This window comes from Synchiropus splendidus, chromosome 9, assembly GCF_027744825.2.
Source record: "Synchiropus splendidus isolate RoL2022-P1 chromosome 9, RoL_Sspl_1.0, whole genome shotgun sequence".
In the NCBI taxonomy this organism is placed as follows: domain Eukaryota; kingdom Metazoa; phylum Chordata; class Actinopteri; order Syngnathiformes; family Callionymidae; genus Synchiropus; species Synchiropus splendidus.
The window spans coordinates 25,686,376-25,707,608 of NC_071342.1; the positions used below are offsets into that span (position 1 = coordinate 25,686,376).

Genomic DNA, 21,233 nt, shown 5'->3' on the forward strand with positions numbered 1-21,233 from the left:
CGAATGGACCGAGTCGTCAGCGTTGATCACCCCCACTATATTCACCTGGAGCGATTCCGGTCCACTGACGGGCATGTCTGACCTCATCTCACACTGGATAGCCTGATGGGTGACACATTTTGATGGAACTGAAGGAGGCGGCAACTTACACGGACAAGACTGGCGACAAGGTCTCCGGGACAGGCTGTCCGCGTTGGTGTGGAGCAACCCCGGGCGATGGATGATGTTGAAGTTGTACTCGCCGAGTCTCTCCAGCCACCTGGCTAGCTGTCCTTCGGGCTCTTTCATCTTGGTCAGCCACCGGAGACTGCTGTGGTCTGTTCTCACGGTGAACTGGCGGCCTAATAAATACTGTCGAAAATGAGATGTAAATTCGACCACAGCCAACAACTCTCGACGGGTCGTACAGTAGTTTTGTTCCGTCTTGGACAGCTTGCGGCTTCCGTAGGCTAACACACGTTCACTTCCCTCCTGAACCTGGGACAAGACTGCACCAATGCCGGTGTCACTGGCATCTGTGTCCAAGATCATCTCACCTTGGTCGAGGGGGTACCCCAAGATGGGTGCGGTTGACAGCAGTTGCTTCAGTTCATTGAAAGCCACCTGACACTTGTCCGTCCACTCGAACCGGGCATTTTTCTTGGTTAGATTATGGAGGGGCTCAGCTATTGATGCAAAGTCTTTAACAAAGCGGCGGTAATAGGACGCCAGGCCGACAAACTGACGAACCTCTTGCAGTGAAGTTGGTGGTGGCCAGTCTTGAACCTTCTGGACTTTTTGAGGGTCGGTGGACACGCCCTTCTCTGACACTATGTGACCAAGGTAGTTCACTTGCCGGCGGAAGAGGCAACATTTAGCCGGCTTCAGCTTTAGTTGAGCTCGGTGTAGTCGGTTGAACACTTGGCTTAGCCGTTGTAACATCTCAGGCACATCCTTCCCCAGCACTATTATATCATCCAGATAGACCAAGCAGGTCTCCCACTGCAGACCAGCCAGAACACGGTCCATTAATCGCTGGAAGGTTGCCGGAGCGTTACACAGTCCAAATGGCATGACATTCCATTCAAATAGGCCGTTTCTGGTACAGAAGGCTGAAGCTTTACGAGCTCGAGGTGTAAGTTCCACCTGCCAGTAGCCGGAAGCCAAGTCTAGTGTGCTGAACCACTTTGCCGTCGAAAGAGTGTCCAGTGTGTCTTGTATTCGGGGCAGGGGATATGCATCTTTGATGGTGCAGTCATTCAGAGATCTGTAGTCAATGCAGAGACGATAAGTTCCATCTTTTTTTCGTACCATCACAATAGGCGATGCCCAGCTGCTGTGGCTACGCTTAGCGAGTCCGAGCTCCAGGTTCTGCTGTATCTGCTCATCAGCATCACGCTGTTTCTCCCATGCCATTCTTCGTGGTGGTTGCTTGACTGGGGCACCTGGACGAGTGATGATGTCGTGTTGGACCAGATTTGTGCGACCAATATCATCCGGGCCAGTGGAAAATACACTGCTGTAGGTGCATAACAGTTGCGCCAGTTGAACTCGCTCTCGGTTACTTAACTCTGCTGAGCTTTTTGTATAGAGTTCTCGCAGATGTGGTGGCAGTGTAGACGACTGGTCAGTTGCACTGGAGACCATTATGTTGCTCGTGGACTGCAGTGGTGTAGCCGGCTGGAGGAATCCAGCAATGGCCCCCTTCTTGATAGTCACAGCCCTGTTGCCCGGATTGAAAATGCGTAGTGGCACAGGTTGAAGCTTGGCTGGTTCCACCAACACTCTGGCAACAAGCAATCTGTGTTTCTCCACAAATCCTTTGGTGGGACTCAGAACCACTTGGCCTTCAATACAGCTTCCCGCATGGGTCATTCCCCTCACCAAATACTCATGACCGGGCAGCAAGACAACAGTTCGGCACACTTTCACAGCACTAGTCTTTTTCTTTGTGTCGGGACGGTAAAACGACACTTCTTCTCCAAACAAGATAATGTGCTGTTTCCCATAATCCAAACGTGCTTGTGCTTGAATCAGGAATGGCTGGCCAAGAAGGGCATCATCACCCACGATGTCTGCGATCAGAAAGGGCACACTGACTTGTCTGTTGTGGAACTGCACTGTGAGGTCGGCTTCTCCGTGCACAGGAACAGTACCAGGTCCCACACCTACTAGGGTTGTGACCGTCGGTGGCTGCAGTGGTGGGCGAACATCTGGCTGGAGAGCGTTGTACAGTCGAAGAGGGAAAACACTTCTAGCCGCCCCAGTGTCCAAGACAGCGTACACCTCCAGGTCACCGACCAGCATGCTGACACTCATTTCTTGACTCGGGTTGTGATGGAGGGTGGCAGGTTTAGGCTGCGTTGGACTCTGTTTGTATGCCGGAGCTCTGGTTGGCTGTCTTGGTGATGGACACTCACGCCTCATATGTCCCAACCCTGAGCAGTTGTGGCAGCGAATGTCCTCCCACTTCATGTCGTGGCGGGCAGACATCTTACGTGGGGGGCAACGTGGAATGGCTGGAGGGCTAGGGGGCACAGATGCTCTGCTGGGCAGGGTCGGCGTTGAAACATGTTCTGTACCTTCGACTTCTACTCCTTCCTTGACAACAGCTGCTCTTTGCCGTCGTTCACTGAAACTACGGGACCCAGAATGAGCAAAACTGGCCACATACAATGCAGCGCGCTTGGTGGTCTCATGGCGCCTTGCAATATCATATGCTTGAGCCAGAGTACGTGGGCGCTGTTCTAATAATTTCTGGACAATCTCTGCATCTCCCACAGCAGATGTAAAGACCTCCACACCGATAGTGTCCTGCTCTACTTCACTTCTGTCACTGTAGGCCACCGAGACTTTCCCATATATGTCGTCCCTCAACAAGTGAAGCGACTCACCAGTCTTCCGCACCCTCTGACGGAGTTCGATTGCCACCGCCGCAGCATGCTCTGATGACGGTCCGTAGGCAGTTTCCATCTCCTCCACCAGGCGGCCATAATCCCACCTAGCAGAGCGTGGATTACGATGGACGATGGCACCAGCAGGCCCAACTAAACAAAACTTTAACTGCACGGTCATTGTCTTCTCAGACCAGTTGTTGGCGTGGGCGCAGCTCTCAAACTTGTATAAGAATTCTCTCCATGGTGTAGTGCCATCATACTGCCCGGGCCGAAGCGTGGGGACTCTCTCTTCTGTGCCGGTATCGTCTTCACTATCAGAAGGCGACTCCTGGCGCAGGTGACGCTGACCTGACACACCACGTCCACTTTGCATGGCAGCGGTTCGGCCTCCAACTCTCAAGTGATTCATTGGATCAGTCAACTGATCACACACCTCTGTACTCTGTGGGTGACCAGAAGGACTTTGGTGGGTGTATGGAAGACCAAATTCCATGGGAGTACTCTGAACATAATTGCCGGTGCGACCACCAGAGAATGGGTTCACCTTTGGCGTGGAAAACTGTGAATAGTCCGGGTCATAACTGTCCACGTCATCAATAAACGGATTCGTGTTTTTCCACTTGGGCCGGCGAGCCTCACTCAAAGGATGAAACACGTAACCCCCTTTCCTCTGTTCATTCTTGGCAAATTGTTTGAACGGGTTGTCACTTTCATTCCACAAAAAGTATTTTTCGTTGTCCACGAAGCGTCCGTCACGTCCTTCACTCATGGCGAACTTGTTGCTGCTAACTCCTCCGAACATCCAAACTCGTGGTGTAGCTTAGCAATTAGCACCTCCGTTCCTCACCGACACGGTTCGACTTTTTAAAACTTTCTTTCAGCGTATGTCACTTCAAACGTGCTCACCACAGTGTCCCGAGCCTCCAGTCCCTTCGTGGTCGCCAGTGTTAAACCTTTCCTGCCTCCTCACCGGACCGTGGTCGGGCGTCACAGGGGAGGTGTTCCGTCACCTCCAAGGCTGGAGCGCGCACTCCAGGGTTTAATGTCCTTTTCGTCGGCTGGAGCTGGGACATGGATGAGTCGAGTCTTTGGTAGAGCGTTCTTATGGTTTATTTCGTCGCAGTTCGAACTTGACAAGTACCGGGCACTTCTACACGTTTTCTTCCCCAGAGAGACGTCAATCTCCCGGCAGCCCCTCCCACACGCAGCGGCCACACCACACATACACGCACAGCGGCAGACACTCCACACTCACTCCTACAACACTACATTAGGTGGCGAGGATCCGCGACAGTGTCGCAACAACCGTTTTGTTCGTGGACTTAGTTCCGCTCAAGAGGAACGCCGTTATTATTCCACCCCTTCTTATAAAGCACGTACATATGTATATATATATATATATGTATGTCCCAGGCAGCGAGCGTGACCGTGGGTGGACATGCTGCTAGTGGAGATTCCCCTCCCTCCCACAGAAGCCGGGGGGAGAGGAGAGCCGACCGGGCTCCAGCGGGAGATGGGGGGCAGCTGTGACCAGGGTGGGGAAGTGAAGGTCAGCGACACTCACTTAATGTGGCGCCCCCTGGCGGCACATGGAAATGCGAACCATCTTCCGCCGAGCGCACTTTTATTCCAAGCACTTTGCTAGTTGGCGGAACCCCCACCGAGCATGGCAATCAATTCTATTGCGATTCGGATTGTGATTCTCAGCGCAGTCGTCGCAGACAGCCGGAAACATGGTGGGCGAACTTTGATCCAAGAAATACAGCCTCGTGATTGGTGAGCAGAGAGCGCGTTTACTGTCAGGCTGGAGCGTTTCCTTGACAGTAAGAGTGGAACAACAGTAGCAGCGTGGGGTCCCAGACTTCGCCATCATTTCGCCGTTGCAGTGCACTCAGTCGGACAGCAGGCGGCAGTAGCGTGAACAGTAGCGCTCCTACAAGACACACAGGATGCGTGAAGAAGAGTCTTTTCCGAGCTGTCAATCAAGCGTCCTTATTCACGTGTATGTTTTCAGCTTAACAATCCATGATTAAAACGCAAGGTCAGCCGACGGTCTCCGAGCCACCTTCCTCAGCCCTAACCTTACACAAAGAGGGCGCTGTGTGTCCCACACAAAAATGGAGGGTTTTCTCATTCATCCCGCCAAACATCCCGGAGGTCCTGTCTTCCTCTGCGGCGGCTGCCTTCCACTCCGTGTACACAGAGGTGCGGCAGCCAGTGGTCTGGGGACAAAGCTGTGAGTCTGCGGATGCGGCATCATTTCCCCCGCTGTAATGCCAGCAGTCTGCCTGCAGGAGGCCCACGTCGTATTTTGGGGGGCGGAAGTCCAGAGAAGGCTCAGGAAGGGTGTCTGGGGTGACCAGCTGCCAGCACGCTAGCTCCGCCCACTGTCTCTCAGCCGTCCGCTGACTCACAAGTGTCCATCACAGCGTGGACAATCCCGTCCTGGTGTGAGGCCCCTGGTGATGACACCACAGCCGGTCAGTCAGGGACTGGTCCAAGCCGAGCGCAGGTCCAGTTCAGCTGCGGTCAGGAGGCGCAGCTGTGGGAAGGCTGTGGCCCCGGCACTGGCCACGCAGCACCAGAGCGCCAGTCAGAGACACCACCACGAGCGTCAGCCCCGCCAGGATCAACAGGAGGCTGAGCTGGGCCTCGGTCAGCCTGGCGCCGCTGCGCTCCATGAGGGTCACGCGGAACCTCCTGTCGTCGTTGTGACCTCTCCTGGCTCCGCCCCCCTCCACTTCAAGGCCTGTTCTGTGCGCCGTCTCACACGTGGCGCCGCTGAATCCCGGCGGGCACAGGCAGCGGAAGCCAGCGGCGAGGTCCAGGCAGCGGCCGGCGTGCTGGCAGGGCCGGCTGGCGCAGTCGTCCACGTTGACTGTGCAAAAGCGTCCGCTGAAGCCCACGGGACACACGCAGGAGAAGCGGTTCACGGCGTCCAAACAGGTGGCGCCGTTGGCACAAGGCTGCATCTGACAGTCGTCCACATCAGTTTCACAGCGCCGACCCGCGAACCCGGCAAGACAGCGACAGGTCCAGTTGCTGGCGAACCCGTCGGCGTCCTCACAAAGGCCGCCGTTTTTACACAGTGACCTGGAGAAAGGCAAGAAAGGAGTGACAGCACTGGGCGCGGCGCGGCGCGGCAGGCGGCTGTCTACCTTCCCTTCCGGCAGGGCCCGGTCTTCAGTTGGCAGTGGTTGCCGTGGAAACCGGGCGGGCATAGGCAGCTGTAGTCGCCAGTGTCTTCTATCACACAGGTGGCACCATTGAGGCAGGGTAACTGCGAGCACGCCTGCAGATCTGATGGCACGAGTGCAAGCCTGAGAGGGCGCCCCGCGTGATGATGTCACCAGGCACCCACCTTTGTCACAGAACCGCCCTCCCCAGCCGGCGCTGCACTGGCACTGCCAGGGCTGCTGGCACCAGCCGTGCACACAGCCAGGGGTCGGCAGGCAGCGATGGCAGCGCTCGCCCTCCCAGCCGGGGTCACACCTGCGCCACAGCTGGGGTTACAGTGGGCGGAGACAGAGTGCACCTGAGGAGTGCTCACCTGCAGGCGCCGCTCTCATCACAGCGACCGTTGGTGGTGTTGCATCGGCACTCGCTTCCTGTTGGCAAGCAAAGGCTGTCCATTGGATCAGGAGGTTCCTGGTACAAACGCACGCACAGTGCAGGTGTGGCGCGAGCGTGTGTGTTCAACTCACCTGGACTGGACCGGACCATCAGCGAGAGAAGCAGAAGAAGAAGCATGGTGCCAGCTGAGTGTCGGGGCTTCTCCACCGGGACGTGCGGAGCAGCTCTGGCCCACTGTGCCTTGCTTCCTGTCTGTACCGTCGCTCCTGCAGGGCACTTCCCGTGTGACTGCTCCGGCAGTTGCTGGGAACATGGAGGCTTCAGCTCTCTGCCCACACACTCCACTGGCAGGCTGCGCCAAGACAGAGCTGCAGAATAGAACCAGGGACAGGAACTGACATGCCTGTCTGTGTGCACATACCGAAGAGCGCACACACACGCGGGCGCGCGCAGGTTAGACACGGTGGTTGTTTCTGCTCTGCCACGGTTACACACAGCACTTGGTGAGCGACTCCTGAGCCCTGTGTCTCTGGGCCTCTCCACACAGTGAGCAACAGACACAGGAGCTGACCTGCCGCCGTGCGTCTCACTCCTGCTGGGCCAGCCAACTGCCGCGCTCGGAATTCCAACCTGCTGCATGAAATGTTGCTGCAGCAGCTGAAGATTCACACCCACCCACACATACGCACGATGGCTTTGTTTATCCAGGGGTCCTTGACCCCGCCGCAAGCGCAGCAGCTGACACCCTCCATTCCTCCGCTTTGTCTTCTGCAGCACCGTCTCTTCTCTCCTCCTTTTCTACCTCCTCGTCTGCTCCACCGACCAGCTTCACTTCAGCCTCCTCTCCACCTTCCTCCACTTCCTTCTCTCCAGCAGCAGCATGTCTCCAAAGTCAGAGGCAGGAAGAGCAGCCAAAAGTGCTCTCAAGTGAATAACGGAGCGCGGCATGGATGAGAACGCTCCTCAGGTTCTGAGGAAGGTGTGTGTGGAGCGGCACATGACAACAGAGGTGTCTCCAGGGAGGAAGAGGCCTGACACTGTAGCAGCTCACGGGGGGAGCCGTGACCTGCGGGGTGGGGAGTCATGCGACGATGATGAGGCAGCGTGCAGTGAAAGACCACGCCGTGCCGCCTGTTGTCATGAATCAGAGTCTCATCACAGCTGCTCTTCAACTGTGAGTGACGGAGTTTTAAATGAAAACCACGTTGATTTTTGATTCGTTCTTTTGTATTTTATTGCAAGAGATTAGTATTGGATCCTCACAGACCTGGTCAATAACCTGAATAGAGCTGGGGCGCCATCAACCCCACACCACGCCGTCCCACCTGGGAGCATCAGCAGAGCGCTGAGGATGGCGCGGGACAAGATCTGAGTGGAGGAGTGGTGCAGTGTGTGCAGAGCAGCTCAAGGGCCACGGAAAACCTCTGACCTCCGTCATAGCCAACATTGACTAAACTTGTTTTTCTGATGCAATCACATGCAGACGATTGATTTCAAAGTCATGCAATGTGATGTTCAGGATTTTGGTGTTCAATTGCATAGCCCAGATCAAAACTCCAGGCCTGTGAACGCTGCGCTGTGCGCTGCCCGGCCGTTGCGCCTCTCCTCTGCTGAAGCGGTCAGCGCTCGCTTCATCCCACACCGGCCTCACGTTCTGTCACGTTCCAGCGAGCCAGACGCTCTACTCCCCATTTGTTCTGTCTCCTCACGACGCTGATGGGCAGACATGTCCATGGCACCGCGGTAACCATGGTTACCATACGCTTCAGGGTTGCTATAACAACCGTTGTTTGCGCAGCCGCGACTGTCGCAGCGACGCTGTTGTGGAACAGCTGAAGATCGCGGCTAACGACAGCTGAAACCTGCATCATGGATCAACCACGTGCGCGCCTGGAAAAGCTAACGTCATTGGTGTCTTCAGCAAGCTGTGGTCTGTGTTCAGCCGTGAACCTTGGCCTCTGGAACGACACCGAGCACAGTAGAAAGTTTCACACCGGCGGAGACGGGTCGTTACGTCATCCCGTCGGTCGCGTAGAATGAGGAAGGGGCGGGCGGAGAGGATTACCCGTCATGCCCTGCGGGTGAAAATGGCGTCGGAAGGGGGGATAGCGGATCAACTTTCCCCGGTGACGAATCGATTTAACTGGTTCTAGTGGTGGACCTATCCGGTCCTAGTGTGACCCGGGACCGACGCGGCGGTGAAAGAGTCGGACGCCAGCGCCGCATCCCGGGCTCGACTCGCTGCTGAACATTGCACCCGGAGCTCCGCGGAAGTTTCCCCAGACCAGACCGAGGTGTGCGCGCGCAAACTAGTACGTGTGTGTGTGCGCGCGCGCGCGAGTACGAGAGTGACTGATGCGTGTCTTCTTGTGAGGACCAACCTGGCAGAGTTTCGCTGCTCCTCACAAGGTGGAGGGGCTTGAAACTTTGCACTGTGTTCCTCAGATCCTGGTTCAGGTTATGGTCCGGGGGGGAGGCTGGGGGAAGGGGAGTCGTCATGAACACCTGCGAACCCGGCGGTGAAGATTCACGGCCTCCGTCAATTCCAGTGGAGGCTGGAAAACCGAAGGCTTGCCAGCTTAGAATGGAAGAATAACAAAGGATGGTGAATCCCCAGGCTTCTGATCCGTGACATGTTGTCGGCACTTTTAGGGAGGTGGGATTGAGCTCAGATTGATCAGTTCTAGGTGTGGCTCTTAAAGGTTCCGAGCTAAACGCTTCAGCGTGGAATATGGCCCGATGTGGGCCTCTGTACGCGGCATGGTTTTCAGCATCACGACCTCCCGCCTCTCTCCCGCGTCGAAATGTTTGACTGTTAATGTACTGAATGATTCAGCAGTAAGAAAAATTATTCTCGCCTCAATCAATGGAAGTTGATGCGTATGCAACGTCTCTGTATCCGGTGCAGTTGCAGCAGTGGGCCAAGAGCAGGCCCGGCACTCTCCGAGTACCTTTCTGTGGTTGACACTGGTGTTTTTCCACCCTCTGTTTTCTGTACGTCCAAGCATGCAGATCTGTTTCCTGAGAATACTTGTAGCTTCATACATAGATACATGTATACTTCTGTCTGTTATTTCCCAGTAAGTTGGCACCACTGAGTCCTGTGTGTGGCATGTCGTCGTACTGGAGTGTTGTCAGCAGGTCGTGGTCGTTGCGGCGACGTCCCACCCTGCCGCCTCCCTGGCCGTCTGCTTGCTGCTCACAGCCTGTTGCTGCGCTCAACGTGACTTTCCAAATCGACTCGCTCGCTTCCATTATCGAAGGCTCGCACAGCTGAAAACTCGGTCAGTTTTGATTAGTTAAAATGTCACATGACCTTGTCCAGCCCACAGCTTCCTGTGGAACTGACTATAATTAGCATCACAGGATCGATACACACACACACACACACACACACACACACGTGCGCTGAGTGAAAGTGAGGGTCGGGCTCAGTCTCAGTTGCAGTGGTGTCGTGCTGGCGGGCGGCTGCTTCTGAGGTTTGACTGTCTTCTGTCTGCAGGAAGGCAGGATGACAAGCGCGGCGCCGGCCAGGAAGCCGTATCGGAAGGCTCCGCCGCAGCATCGCGAGACACGCCAGCCTCAGCCTGCCGCCACGCCTCCGCCAGCAGCGCCACTCGCCGTCAGCCAGGTAACACAGGCTCGAGTGAGCCCCTCCTCCCTACTGCAGGGGCCCCCCGCGGGTCAGGCGCTGCAGAGCGCTGGCTCCAAACCCTGCGGCGCACCTCTGTCTGACGGTGACACAGAGTTGTCCAGCGTGTCCAGCCTGGAGCTCTGCATCTCCGCAGCCCCACTTTTCAGCTCCCGGCGCCGCTGCAGGACCAAAGGTTCCAGTCGACCCATGTGTCAGCGGACCCTTCGACTGGCCCCTCTGCCCGCACGGTGTTTGAAGCAACAGATGCCGCTGGATGGAGATGGACCCAGTGAGGTCATCAGGAAGTCCAAATCCATGGATTTACTGGAGGAACGACTCGGACGGGCCTCGCCTCGCTGCTCTGCTCCACCATCCCCTGCCCCTCTCTCTCACCACAGAGGTGACTGCAACTGGATGGTGCAGATTTTAGAGGAGAAGCTTCGTTTCTCTCAGTTTCTGGATGAGCTTATTGGTCAAGTCTTAAGCCCCGCCCACCTCGTCTTGCTGGGTCATGAGGAACCAGATCGCCTACGTTGCCCTGGGCTACTGAAGGACTGTGATCCTGTGGAGCGCAGGCGGCGCTGGGACCGCTGGGTGGCAGCACTTGAGCGGCGGCGGCCGGGCGTCGCAAGTGGGACCGGCCATGGTCAGCAGCTAGGCAGGGCTCGTGACTGTAGCACTCAGGAATGCTCTGTTTCTAATCCAAGCAAGGTCCAGGTAGGTGGTCCGACCGGCACCTTCAGCACCTTCAGCATCACCTTCTTAAAGGGGCCGTGTCCTGCTGTTCCCACCGGTGTGTTGGACATGATGGGCGTGTCCCACTTTGTCTTTCAATCCGACATCCCTGCTGCTCAGAGGGAGCCCCTGGTCTGTAACTCCATGTGTGGTGGAGCATCACCAGCCACGCTCGGCACATCTGAACACTGTCCTGAAAGCTGAAGGCATGGCGGTGCTCTCACCCCTGACCTCCTGCCCTTGGGCTTCATAGCTGGGAGCATCTGTGATGTTTGTTATTGTTACTGACGGTCCAGTGGGGGGTTGAGGAGGGGAGGGGGGGGGGCGCATGATAGCAGCAGATGTGGCCCCTTTAAACACCTTCACTGACAGGACCATGCTGTCGCGCTTTTGGCAGACCACATCCATCTGAGTCTCTCTCTCTCTCTCCCTGCAGGAGGCGGACGTCTCGGACCCTGACAGGATCAGGTGAGTCACCTGGCCGTCATGTGACCACAGCAGGCTTGTCTGATCTCTGACCTTCCTCAGGATCCTCCAGCAGCAGAACCAAGACCTGCGCAGGCGCCTGTCGCTGTCCACCCAGAAGATGGAGGCCATGGAGGCGGAGTTTGACAGCAACCGCCACTATATGGAGGCAGAGCTGGGCCGCACCCGGGATGACCTGGAGAAGATGAGGGACAAGTTCCGCAGGTGATGTTGATGATGATGTGCGAAGGTCATGTGGAGAAGCTTCCCAGTCAGAGCTCACCATCTCGCTTCCAGACTGCAGAACAGCTACACAGCATCTCAGCGAGCCAACCAGGAGCTGGAGGAGAAACTTCACGCTCTGGTAACAAACTCTCATGCTCTCGCACACCGAGTCTCATGATGGTCTCGCAGTGACGGAAGGCAGGAAGAGGCGTGTCAGGGCTTGGCCTTTGTTTTTAGCGTCCTGCGAGCGAGGCGTCCCTCAGGGCTGTGTTTTGATGGGCGACTTGTCAGATGATGGTCTAGAATACATGGCACCTGCCTGTCATGGACAGCTGTTGTTTTGAGACGGAGTGTGATGTGAGAGGTGGCTGTGCTTTGTGAAATGGTCCAGTGTTGTTGGGTCTCGGTGGCCGCGGAGCCTCAGCCAGTTCTGCTCTCACTGCCGATTGTAGAAAGAGGACGACAAGGTCAGGACTAGACGCCTGATGAGCCAGTGGCCGACTGCAGAGTCTGGAGTCTGTGCCATGTGAACGTGTGGGGTCCTGACCCAGCGGCGTCGGCCTGCACGTGTTTGCTTCGTGTATTTCTAGTGAGATATTCCCGGGGCAGTGAGCGGCCGCTAACCCGTCACTTGCCTTGCATTGATGTGACTGTGGAGCCTGCGGGGAAATGATGGAGCCTGTGACGTCATATCTCCAGCACCAGCAGGTCTGACTGGGAATATAGGCCACGCCCACTCCAGCCTGGAGCGCTGTGTTTGAGGACTCTTGTTCCATTCCATAAAGGAAGTGAGTTTGAAATGCTTGTGGCTGCTGCATGAATGGCCCAGTTTGGGTGACGACGCCCGGAGGGCCTCATGTGCGGCCTGCCAGCCAGCTGTGTGGCGGCTCATTGATCCAGCAGCCAGCAGGGTGTCACTGGAGCGGGGTGCGAGTCCATCAGCCGTGGGAGGGTGTGACCCCGGCGCTCCTGGACACGTGAGAAGAATGAGATGCACAAACCCTGGCGTGGGCTGGTGGAGGAGATGCTGCCTGCTTGGTGACGCTGCTTCCTCTTTCCTCTGCTGTGTTTGCATGCTGCTGCCTACTGGTGCGCCATCGTCTTCTTCATCATCCTCCTCTTCTTCATCATCCTCCTCTTCACCGTCGTCCTCCTCTTCACCGTCGTCCTCCTCGTCTTCTTCATCATCCTCCTCTTCACCGTCATCCTCCTCTTCTTCATCATCGTCCTCTGTACCATCGTCCTCCTCTTCACCATCATCGTCTTCTTCACCATCATCGTCTTCTTCATCATCGCCCTCCCCTTCACCATCGTCCTCTTCATCAGGCTGCCGTCAGTCAAACCTGGGTCCATGCAGTTGCGTCATGGCTTGTTGGTTCTCGTGTGTGTTAGTCTCGGTCTCTACCTCTAGTCACACGTGACACAAACAAGTCCCTCCGTTCCTGAGTGTCTGTCCTTTCAGTGCCCAGTATGATGCTAGTTGGTAGCAGAGTGGCTGGTGCAGCGTTCGGACGCCACAGCTCACAGGAAGCCTTGTGTTGCAGCTGCGGACGGTGGAGCGAGACAAGCGCACCATGGACCAGGAGATGGTGGAGCTGACCAACAAGCTGCTGGATGCCAAGAACGTGGTCAACCACCTGGAGGAGCTGAACGTGAGTATGCTGGCGTGTGCCGAGTCTGCCAGTCCTGAAGGGCCTGTGTGTGCAGGAGCGCTACCGTCAGGACTGCAACCTGGCTGTTCAGCTGCTCAAGTGCAACAAGTCCCATTTCAGGAATCACAAGTTCTCTGATGTGAGTGTGCGCTCCGTGGCTGCGGCGGCCGTCTTGCTGTGTGTCTCACGTGTGCGTGTGCGTGTGCGTAGTTGCCCTGGGAGCTGCAGGACATGCTCCACAAACACATGAACGCGCTGCCCGTGAGCGGCTGCTCGCCCAGTGGCCAGGACCCGGACTCGCTGAGCCTGACGCCGGCCGACGTGGTTCCCACCTCGGTCATCGCTCGTGTGCTGGAGAAGCCGGAGCCGCTTCTGCTCAACTCGGCTCAGTCCAGCAGCTGCGGCCGCCCCGTGGCCGAGGACGTCTTTGTGCACGTGGACATGAGCGGCCCAGCAGGGGGCAGCCACGAGCAGCTGAACGGCTCCTGTCGCAGCCTGGACCGGGAGGAGCCCGGCAGCGAGCCGGCCTTTGACAAGCTCCACCCCTACCCGCCGCCCGCGCCGCCGCTCGCTCAGTACCAGGGCCGCAGAGTCATCGAGTTCTCATCCGACGACAAGGTGAAGATCCCCAAGAACAGCCCGCTGCCCAACTGCACCTACGCCACGCGGCAGGCCATCTCCCTCAGCCTGGTGCAGAGCGAGGAGGAGCGGCCCGCCCCGGGCAAGCCGCGCCCGCCGCCTGACGCCGCAGCAGAGCCTCCGTCCAGCCAGTCCAGCCCTTTCAGCAGCCCACCTCAGGTACGGTCCGTCCTGGGTGCTTGTTTTGCTGGCGCTGACCTTTTGACCTCTCGTGTGCCTGCAGGCCCCGAGCGTGCTCGCCAGCTCGGCGAGCTCGGAGGAGGACCTGCTGGCCAGCTGGCAGCGGATGTTTGTGGAGAAGAAGCCTCCGAGCGCCGGGGCCGTGCAGTGCCGCCAGGCAGCGCAGGCCGCCGCTCCAGCCGCCGCCACCGACCACCAGAGGGCGGCCTACTCTGACGGTGAGGAGGGCTCGTCGGCCCAGAGCTGGACACCCAGTCGAGGCTCCAGTCTGGACACGGACACGGACACTGAGACCCGCCCCTCGTGCAGCGGCAGCGAGCACCTGCTGATGGTGCTGGAGGACGACTCCGGCAGCGTTGACACGGCCGTCACCGTTGCCACGGCTCCGACTGACGCACACTGGGAGGAGGAGGAGGAGGAGGAGGAGCAGCGGGACGTGCTGCCGCATGACCTGCCCATCATCCCGCCTCGCCTGTTGGACCTGGACCCCGCCCTTGCCTCTGCCCCTCCACGCCCCCAAAAAAGCCCCAAGCGAATGGGGGTTCACCACCTGCATCGCAAAGACAGCCTGACCCGGGCCCAAGAGCAAGGCACTTTGCTTGACTGAGCTGCCCACTGTCGCCATGGCAACCGGTTTGCGCCTACAAATGGGAAATAGCCATAAACGTGCTCACGTGAGCTTTGATTTTGGGATTCGCTCAGGTCACCTGGACACACACTCCGTGCCTCTTATCCAGTCTCCTGGTCTGTTCTCATCGTCATGGAGATGGAGGCGGGGCCATTTTGGTGTGACTGCAGCTGTGAGGACGGACAGACGGACGGACGGACGCACGCCTGACCTTTCACCCGCAGTGTCGTCCACTTGTCCCCCTGTGTTTCAGAGTATTGATTGTCCTGCAACTCACATGATCAGCTGATTGTAAGGAGGTGAGTCCAGTGGTGCTCACCGAGTCCGTGTCCCTGGCCCATCCTAAGTGACCGTGACAGGTTGGTCCCAGCCTGGACTCACCTGTGAGTAGCAAAGCGACGGTCTGAGTCGTGACTCTGAAAACCACACCGTCGTTCAAACATGACTTCAGAAAGTCTGGTTTGTTTTTTTGTTTTTAATGCAGCCGACTTGCACCAGTCCCACCGCGGCCTGTCGCTGTGGTTTTCCCCAGTCGAACATCCAACTTGTGGTTGGATGGCTGTCGGGTCACACGCTGCATCATGGTGACACACACGAGTCACAACAGAGTCAGGTGGTTCCTGCACAGCAAACGTGCCTCTCTGTTGGGAGCTAATAAAAAATGAAAGTCAAGTCTAAATAATTGAATGTTCCTGCCGAAACACGAAGCAGTTGCGTCCCGGTTCACACTGGCGCTCTGCTGTTGTAAATATTTGATCAGTCATTCAGAGACTCGACTAAACTGCTTGGTTCTCTTGGCTGACAGAAGCCGAGGACAGCGGGCCAGTGAGCGTCCTGACGCCTGGCGGCTGCACAGTGGTGCACGTGGTGTTTCGCTTCCGTGAGGAATTCCGGCACGTCGCGCTCGCTTCTCTGCGTCCACATTTTTATTTACTGAAGCAGCATGTTGCTGTCTGCTTCTGTTTTTCCTTTCTTTTGTCTTCTTATGCATCTCTGCGTTGCTACGTTTGAACTCCACGATTCAGCTCACATTCATTGAATGTAAAAATACGTGTTTTGAAGAATGAAGGTGGTCACTGTGCCAACTGATGACACCACACGAGGAGCTCAGTCTGGGCTGCTTTTTGTTTGTCTCTGTTGCTACTGTTAGCGGTGCTCGCCGGACGCTGGCCTCTGGACTGGTCTCTCCCACACAAACGTCACGTGTCAGCGACTGTTCGACTGATGATTTTATTTTCTCAATTTGTACGCTGATGGATATTTTAAATAAATATTTTCAATTGGTTGGTCTCTTTCAAGCACGCGTGTGTGCGCTTCATTCTTTGGTTTGTGGCACCAACTTTTGGACTTGTTTTAGAAATGTTGAAGGTTGCAGTTGGCTTCCCAGTTCAGCCATTTAATATGGACTTTCCACCTGTTTACAGTTTGATTTCAGTATTTTTCTTTTCCAGCTGTGCTGCTCTGTCTGTGTTCCAAGTGACTGGCGAAGTTTAGGATGGATTTGGCTGAAAAGGAACAAATGTGACGGGGATCACCGGCTGGATCCAGCGCAGGGTTTTCAAGGATTCTTTCCTTCCTGTTGGGAGATGGGGCCACATGCAGCGTCTGTGCCTCAAGCACGCACAAAGTTTCTTCTCATTGGAGGTGGACTGAAGCTGCTTGGCGGAGGCTGCGCGTACAAACCTAAAAACGCAATACACAGTTGCTTCCAAGGCACCAGAACGTGTTGCAGAGCGCACACTGCCAGGTTTCAGGAACATACACACCAGACCGAGGGCCTCGGCGCCTGCGTCTTCTGTTCTGCCTTGCTTCCCTCCACACTCTTCTCTGTGCTGTGTGTGTGACAGTTGGGAGGGAAACCCTCCTCAGATGAACCTTGACGCCACCAACAGCGTCTCATGGTCGTTTCGTTCACGTGAGCTTTACCGCCACCTGCAGGCTCCAGCGCTTCCCGACAGACGTCTGGACGCCTCGCAGCTCTCTCAGTCTTTGGACAGTCATTGGTCCCGTCTTCCACTTCACATAATGAGGCCATCGGTTACGGGTCATTATTGGAGCAATTGTATCCAAACGGTGTGTAATTAAGAAGAGGCACACGTGAAAACGACTGGTTAGAAAAGAAGATGAAGGTCTTTATTGGAACACAACACCAGAGAACTAACAACAACCAGAACATGAGGACGAGCAGCGTGGAGTGGGAGGGGCTTCACCTTCATGTGCACTTAAGGTCAGGACCTTCTAGAACCACCAGACAACAGAAAGAGGGAGGAACTTGTCGGGTCTTGTTGTTCATATTTGTCTCGTCTTTAAATACGTCAATATTTATATATTACAATGTTCCAAATGAATAAATATCGCACAAGTAAGTCTGAGCTCCGCGGCAAAGACCAGTCAGCGGCTGCTGACAATGTTGTCACAAGAAGAATGAGCAACACTTCTGGAGCGGACCAGATGGAGGGGCTCCATGCAAACGCAAAGGTCCAGGTGGCACGCCGCCGCTCGCCCTGGACCCGCGGAGCGCTCCCTCCCATACTAGGCGGACGTCACTCCGAGTCCGTCTCCAGCGGCGCCGTCTCGTCCAGCTCCGCCCTCTTCCTGCTTTTGGCCGGGTCCTGCAGGTGAGCCTTCTTGTGTCGAGAGAAGCTGGACGAGTGCATGAAGGTCTTGTTGCAGGTGCTGCATGTGTACGTCCGACTCTTGGAGCCAGTGGCCAGTGGCCGGCGGCCGCCCAGGCCCTGGTGGCTGTGCTGGTGCCGGGCCAGGCTGGAGGCGTGACTGAACCACTTCCCACAGTGGCTGCAGCCATGGCCAACCATCAAGCTGCCCGACTCCTCCTCGTCTTCTGCTTCTTCCTCCTCATCCTCCTCCTCCTCTGGCTCCTCCTCTGGCTCCTCCTCCTCCTCCTCTTGTGCAGGGGACTTCCCTCCACGCCTGCAGCGCCTCTTCCTTTTGCAGAGGGTGTAAAAGTTGGGCTTGTCCCTGGAGCAGAGCTTGAGGCGGATCTTGAGGTCCGAGGAGGACTGAGCCAGGTTCTCCTTGTCGGGCGTGTAGTTGTCCAGCAGCTGCTTCACGTGGGTCACCTGATGCTTGGACAGCTGCGTGGACGTCCTGAAGCTCATGTCGCACTGCGGGCAGGCGTAGAACTTGTCCCCTGCAGCAGACAGGTGAGCAGCCGTGGACACCTGCCGACCTTTGGTCCTCTTCTTTTTGTCATCGCTCTTGAGCGAGTAGTGCAGCATGGCCACGGTGGGACGGGAAACCGAGTCCTTCATCAGGCCCTGCCCCTTTTTGTGGATGAGACGATGGCGGGACAGGCTGGAGCTGTGGTTGAACTCTTTTCCACAAATGTTGCAGGGATGAATCCGCCGCTGGCCATGGAGACGCAGGTGGCTGCCCAGCATCCTGGAGACACACACAGACACACACGCAGTTAGAGGGCAGGGTGGTCTTCCTTCGCCTGCCATCATGGAGGAGAGCAGGTCAGGGTCAGAGGTCAGCGGACGGGCCTGCACCCGCCTGAATGGTGCCGCCGACCAAGCGAATCCCAGCTTCTCACAGGACAAATGGTCTCTGGGCTCACCGGACTGGAATGTCCTCCTCAGTCCAGTGCTTGGACTAGAGCTGGGGATTCACCCCACAACAACTGGTCAGCGGCACCACATCATCAATATCAGTGGCGCACACCATAGTGCACACGGCTACACAGCAACACCAACACAAACTAACAATCATTTTTCACCCGATAATGGAATCAGACGGGTTCTTCCAACACAAAGGGATCCATTGCTGTTCTTCAGCGATGATTATAACTGGGAGTTTTGAACGAAGTACATTTGTAGTATAGTTCTTCAGGTCATTTGTGACACGAGTCACTCGAACCTGGTGGCAGCTTCCTGTGGAAGAGATTTGTCGCTGCAGCAGAGACGTCCCGAATCCCTCTCTGTTGCCGACTACGGACGTGCTCGGTGACAGAAACATCTCACGCGTCACCTCAGCCCTGTGGGTCCGTATTTCTGTTGGGGACGGCTCAGGCTGGAGTGTTGGTACCACGCGGCCCTGCGTGTGAGGGCAGGAGGGGCTCCGGCCGGAGACACGGCGTCAGTCCCCTCGGCCACCAAGCACAGGGTCAGCAGCGGAGCACGGAGTGAGAACACCAGGTCCACACCCTGTGAGGACTCACAGGGCTCTTCTCGCAGTCCTCCCTGCCACCTGAGGGTGACTCTCACGCTGGTGTGCACCTGCCCCCACTGCAGCAGCACCGTGAGTGGCTTCAGCAACAGAACTGATGTTCTTTTGGATTTGTTTCAATTTCCATCGTTCTGTTATCCACTTATTATGTGACGCATGAATGCCACGTCACGCGAGTCCAGCCATGAACACAACGGCACTAATGACTGACACAGCAGTAGTTTCAGTGTTTAGGTCGTCGACCGAAGACCTCATGGAATTCAAACAAACCAACTGGCCTGGACACTTGGTGAGGGTGAACGGTCTGACGTGACAACCCATGGATGCTGAGTGAGCGGAGGCCCCTGATGTGCCACAGTGGACACAAACACTCCACTCCAAACACTCTGATGGAATACTGACCAACAACCCTGGAGAATGACCAGTGCAGCACAGCACAGCGCGACGCGACAGAGGGAACTGACAGCAGTATAGATACATCTGTGTGAAGGGGAATCACCTGCTGCCTTTGAAGCTCATGCCGCAATGTGGGCAGGTGTGTCCCGTCTCTTTGAGCGCGTCGTCCAGCGCTCTCTTGGTGGCAGGCGGGTGGACGCCGCCGTGGGCGGCGTGCGTCTGCTGGTGGCGGTACAGGCTGGACGCGTGGCTGTAACACTTGCCACAGTAGCTGCAGCGGTACTGCCGCTCGTCCAGCTCCAAATGAGCCAGGTCCGAGTCGTCCTGGTCAGACTCGTCTTCTCCGTCCAGCTGGACGTCGCCAGCCTCCAGCAGAGCTTCTCCCTGATCCTCCTCCTCCTCCTCCTCCTCCTCCGAGTCCATAGTGATCTCCACACTCTGCTCCGTCACCTCACAGGGGTAGACTTCCTCATAAGGAACAAAGAAATGCTCGTCTCCCTCCACCTTCAGCTGCTCGCTGCTCAGATCGCCAGCTTCCTCGGACTCCTTCTTCAGACATGCGATGGTGAACTTGGACCCCACCTCGGCCCACTTCACCACATATTCAATTGGCTGTGTGTCCATCTCCACGGTGATGAAGTCGGCGCCCAGAGCATCTGACTCGGCGACTGTCAGCTCTGCCTCAGAGTCCTCCATCATCCATGCACCTCCACACCTGCAGATTGTCAAGGAAAAACAAAACAAGTTAGAGCCCAAAGGCTGGATTTGACCGAATGCTTTGTGCCTGGCAGGAAACTTCCTCCCCGCGACCCACGCGCGCACACCCAGCGACTGGACAACATCTCAATGGCATCACCCACGGCGACATGTCCCACCGACACCCAAACCAAACGGGGAGATGGGCACCGTTTACAAGCTACGGTCCCGGTGCCATGAGGCGTGATGACGTCACGCGCTCGGTCGATCCAGATGTGGTCTGCGGGGGAGGGCGAAGCCCAAAGCCCGAGCTCCGGTAAACGAGCTCCCGAACAGCCAGAAAACAGCGACTGTCGCAGGAGCCGGGCCCGGTTTGGAGCTCCGTGTCGTCACAGAGCGGAGTCCCAGTGAACGGCGGATGTTTGGGGCGGAGTTCGGCCTCCGCAGCAGCGGGTGCCTTTCCTCCACCGAGCGAGCTGAAACCACTGAGCCAGCACCGGGGGGTCGGTCCTGAGCGGGTCCCCAGCCGGGTACTCACCGCTCTCTAGGCCAAACGCAGAGGAACCACACCGACAGACAGAACCGGTGGACACAATAAACAGGAAGCACAAAGCATTCTGGGAAAGGATTAAACGCTAGCGGACAGCGGATGTGTGTTCGTGGACTTTCAAAGTAAGAGCGATGGAGTGCAGAAAGGTGAAACGAAATTAAGACCCCGACTTGAATTGTGTCTTCAATCACGTGTCTTTCAAGTATAAAGCGAACAAACCTACTGTTCAAAGCAACTGCACGCCGATTGAAGGCTCGTCCGTGACCGTATTCAGTAGCACCGGACGCTGCATCATTCAACGAGCTGTGGCAAGTATGTCTGAAGGCCGTGACTGTGTAGCGTCGCTTCCTTCCACCACGCTCAACGACGACGTTCTCAGGACCAGGTCTTGGTTTTCCAAACGAGTCAACTCAAAGACTCAACTCGACCCACTCAACTACCGTCTTCTGCTCATCCGAACCACGCCATCGCTTCCCCCACTAGAGGATATGTCAATGCCTTGGGTTTGGGTGAATGATTTCAAGTCATCTCATAGGAAGGTGGTCCTTTGGCCATGTCCCCAGAACTTTTTTCCTCATCCACTTTAACACTTCAAAACATTGAATGATATCAAACGGCACTAAAAATGCACCATCATGTGTATTTCTCAAGATGAAATATGAACTTCTAAAAAGTTGCTGTCCACACCAAAGACAGTGAATAGAACAGTTCAGACCAGCACGCTTTCAATGCATTCAAACAACAAAAGCCATACACATCACATGAAGAGCAAATGACCTTGGGAAGCTGTTCTCAT

At 56.4% G+C, this 21,233-nt stretch overlaps 3 protein-coding genes across 11 annotated transcripts; 1 reads left to right on the top strand and 2 right to left on the bottom strand.

The window, feature by feature from the left end:
• Positions 1–5,377: 5,377 nt before the first annotated feature.
• On the bottom strand, positions 5,378–6,790 carry dlk2 (delta-like 2 homolog (Drosophila)). Of its 2 annotated transcripts, none has more exons than XM_053875707.1 (5): positions 6,581–6,790; positions 6,427–6,501; positions 6,238–6,368; positions 6,035–6,176; positions 5,378–5,969 (listed from the first exon to the last, which is right to left on the bottom strand). In XM_053875707.1, the coding sequence occupies exons 1-5, from the start codon at positions 6,760–6,762 to the stop codon at positions 5,396–5,398; spliced, it is 1,104 nt and encodes a 367-aa protein (XP_053731682.1). In that variant the 5' UTR covers positions 6,763–6,790; the 3' UTR covers positions 5,378–5,395. The 2 variants fall into 2 exon arrangements, with proteins under 2 accessions (XP_053731682.1, XP_053731683.1); XM_053875708.1 differs by having other exon boundaries at positions 6,427–6,484; positions 6,581–6,770.
• A 1,717-nt stretch (positions 6,791–8,507) lies between these two features.
• On the top strand, positions 8,508–15,908 carry tjap1 (tight junction associated protein 1 (peripheral)). 7 transcript variants are annotated; one of them, XM_053875880.1, is made up of 10 exons: positions 8,508–8,761; positions 9,952–10,080; positions 11,255–11,286; positions 11,347–11,508; positions 11,581–11,647; positions 12,835–12,864; positions 13,053–13,160; positions 13,216–13,299; positions 13,371–13,958; positions 14,023–15,908. In XM_053875880.1, exons 2-10 carry the CDS (start codon positions 9,961–9,963, stop codon positions 14,584–14,586), a joined length of 1,755 nt encoding a protein of 584 aa, XP_053731855.1. In that variant the 5' UTR covers positions 8,508–8,761; positions 9,952–9,960; the 3' UTR covers positions 14,587–15,908. The 7 variants fall into 7 exon arrangements, with proteins under 7 accessions (XP_053731855.1, XP_053731854.1, XP_053731857.1 ...); XM_053875879.1 differs by having other exon boundaries at positions 8,508–8,743; XM_053875881.1 differs by lacking the exon at positions 8,508–8,761 and adding an exon at positions 8,828–9,733.
• Positions 15,909–16,729: 821 nt separating this feature from the next.
• LOC128765179 (zinc finger protein 594) lies at positions 16,730–20,821 on the bottom strand. 2 transcript variants are annotated; one of them, XM_053875665.1, is made up of 3 exons: positions 20,426–20,821; positions 19,295–19,906; positions 16,730–18,009 (listed from the first exon to the last, which is right to left on the bottom strand). In XM_053875665.1, the coding sequence occupies exons 2-3, from the start codon at positions 19,888–19,890 to the stop codon at positions 17,151–17,153; spliced, it is 1,455 nt and encodes a 484-aa protein (XP_053731640.1). In that variant the 5' UTR covers positions 19,891–19,906; positions 20,426–20,821; the 3' UTR covers positions 16,730–17,150. The 2 variants fall into 2 exon arrangements, with proteins under 2 accessions (XP_053731640.1, XP_053731641.1); XM_053875666.1 differs by lacking the exon at positions 20,426–20,821 and having other exon boundaries at positions 19,295–20,415.
• Between the last annotated feature and the right edge of the window lie 412 nt (positions 20,822–21,233).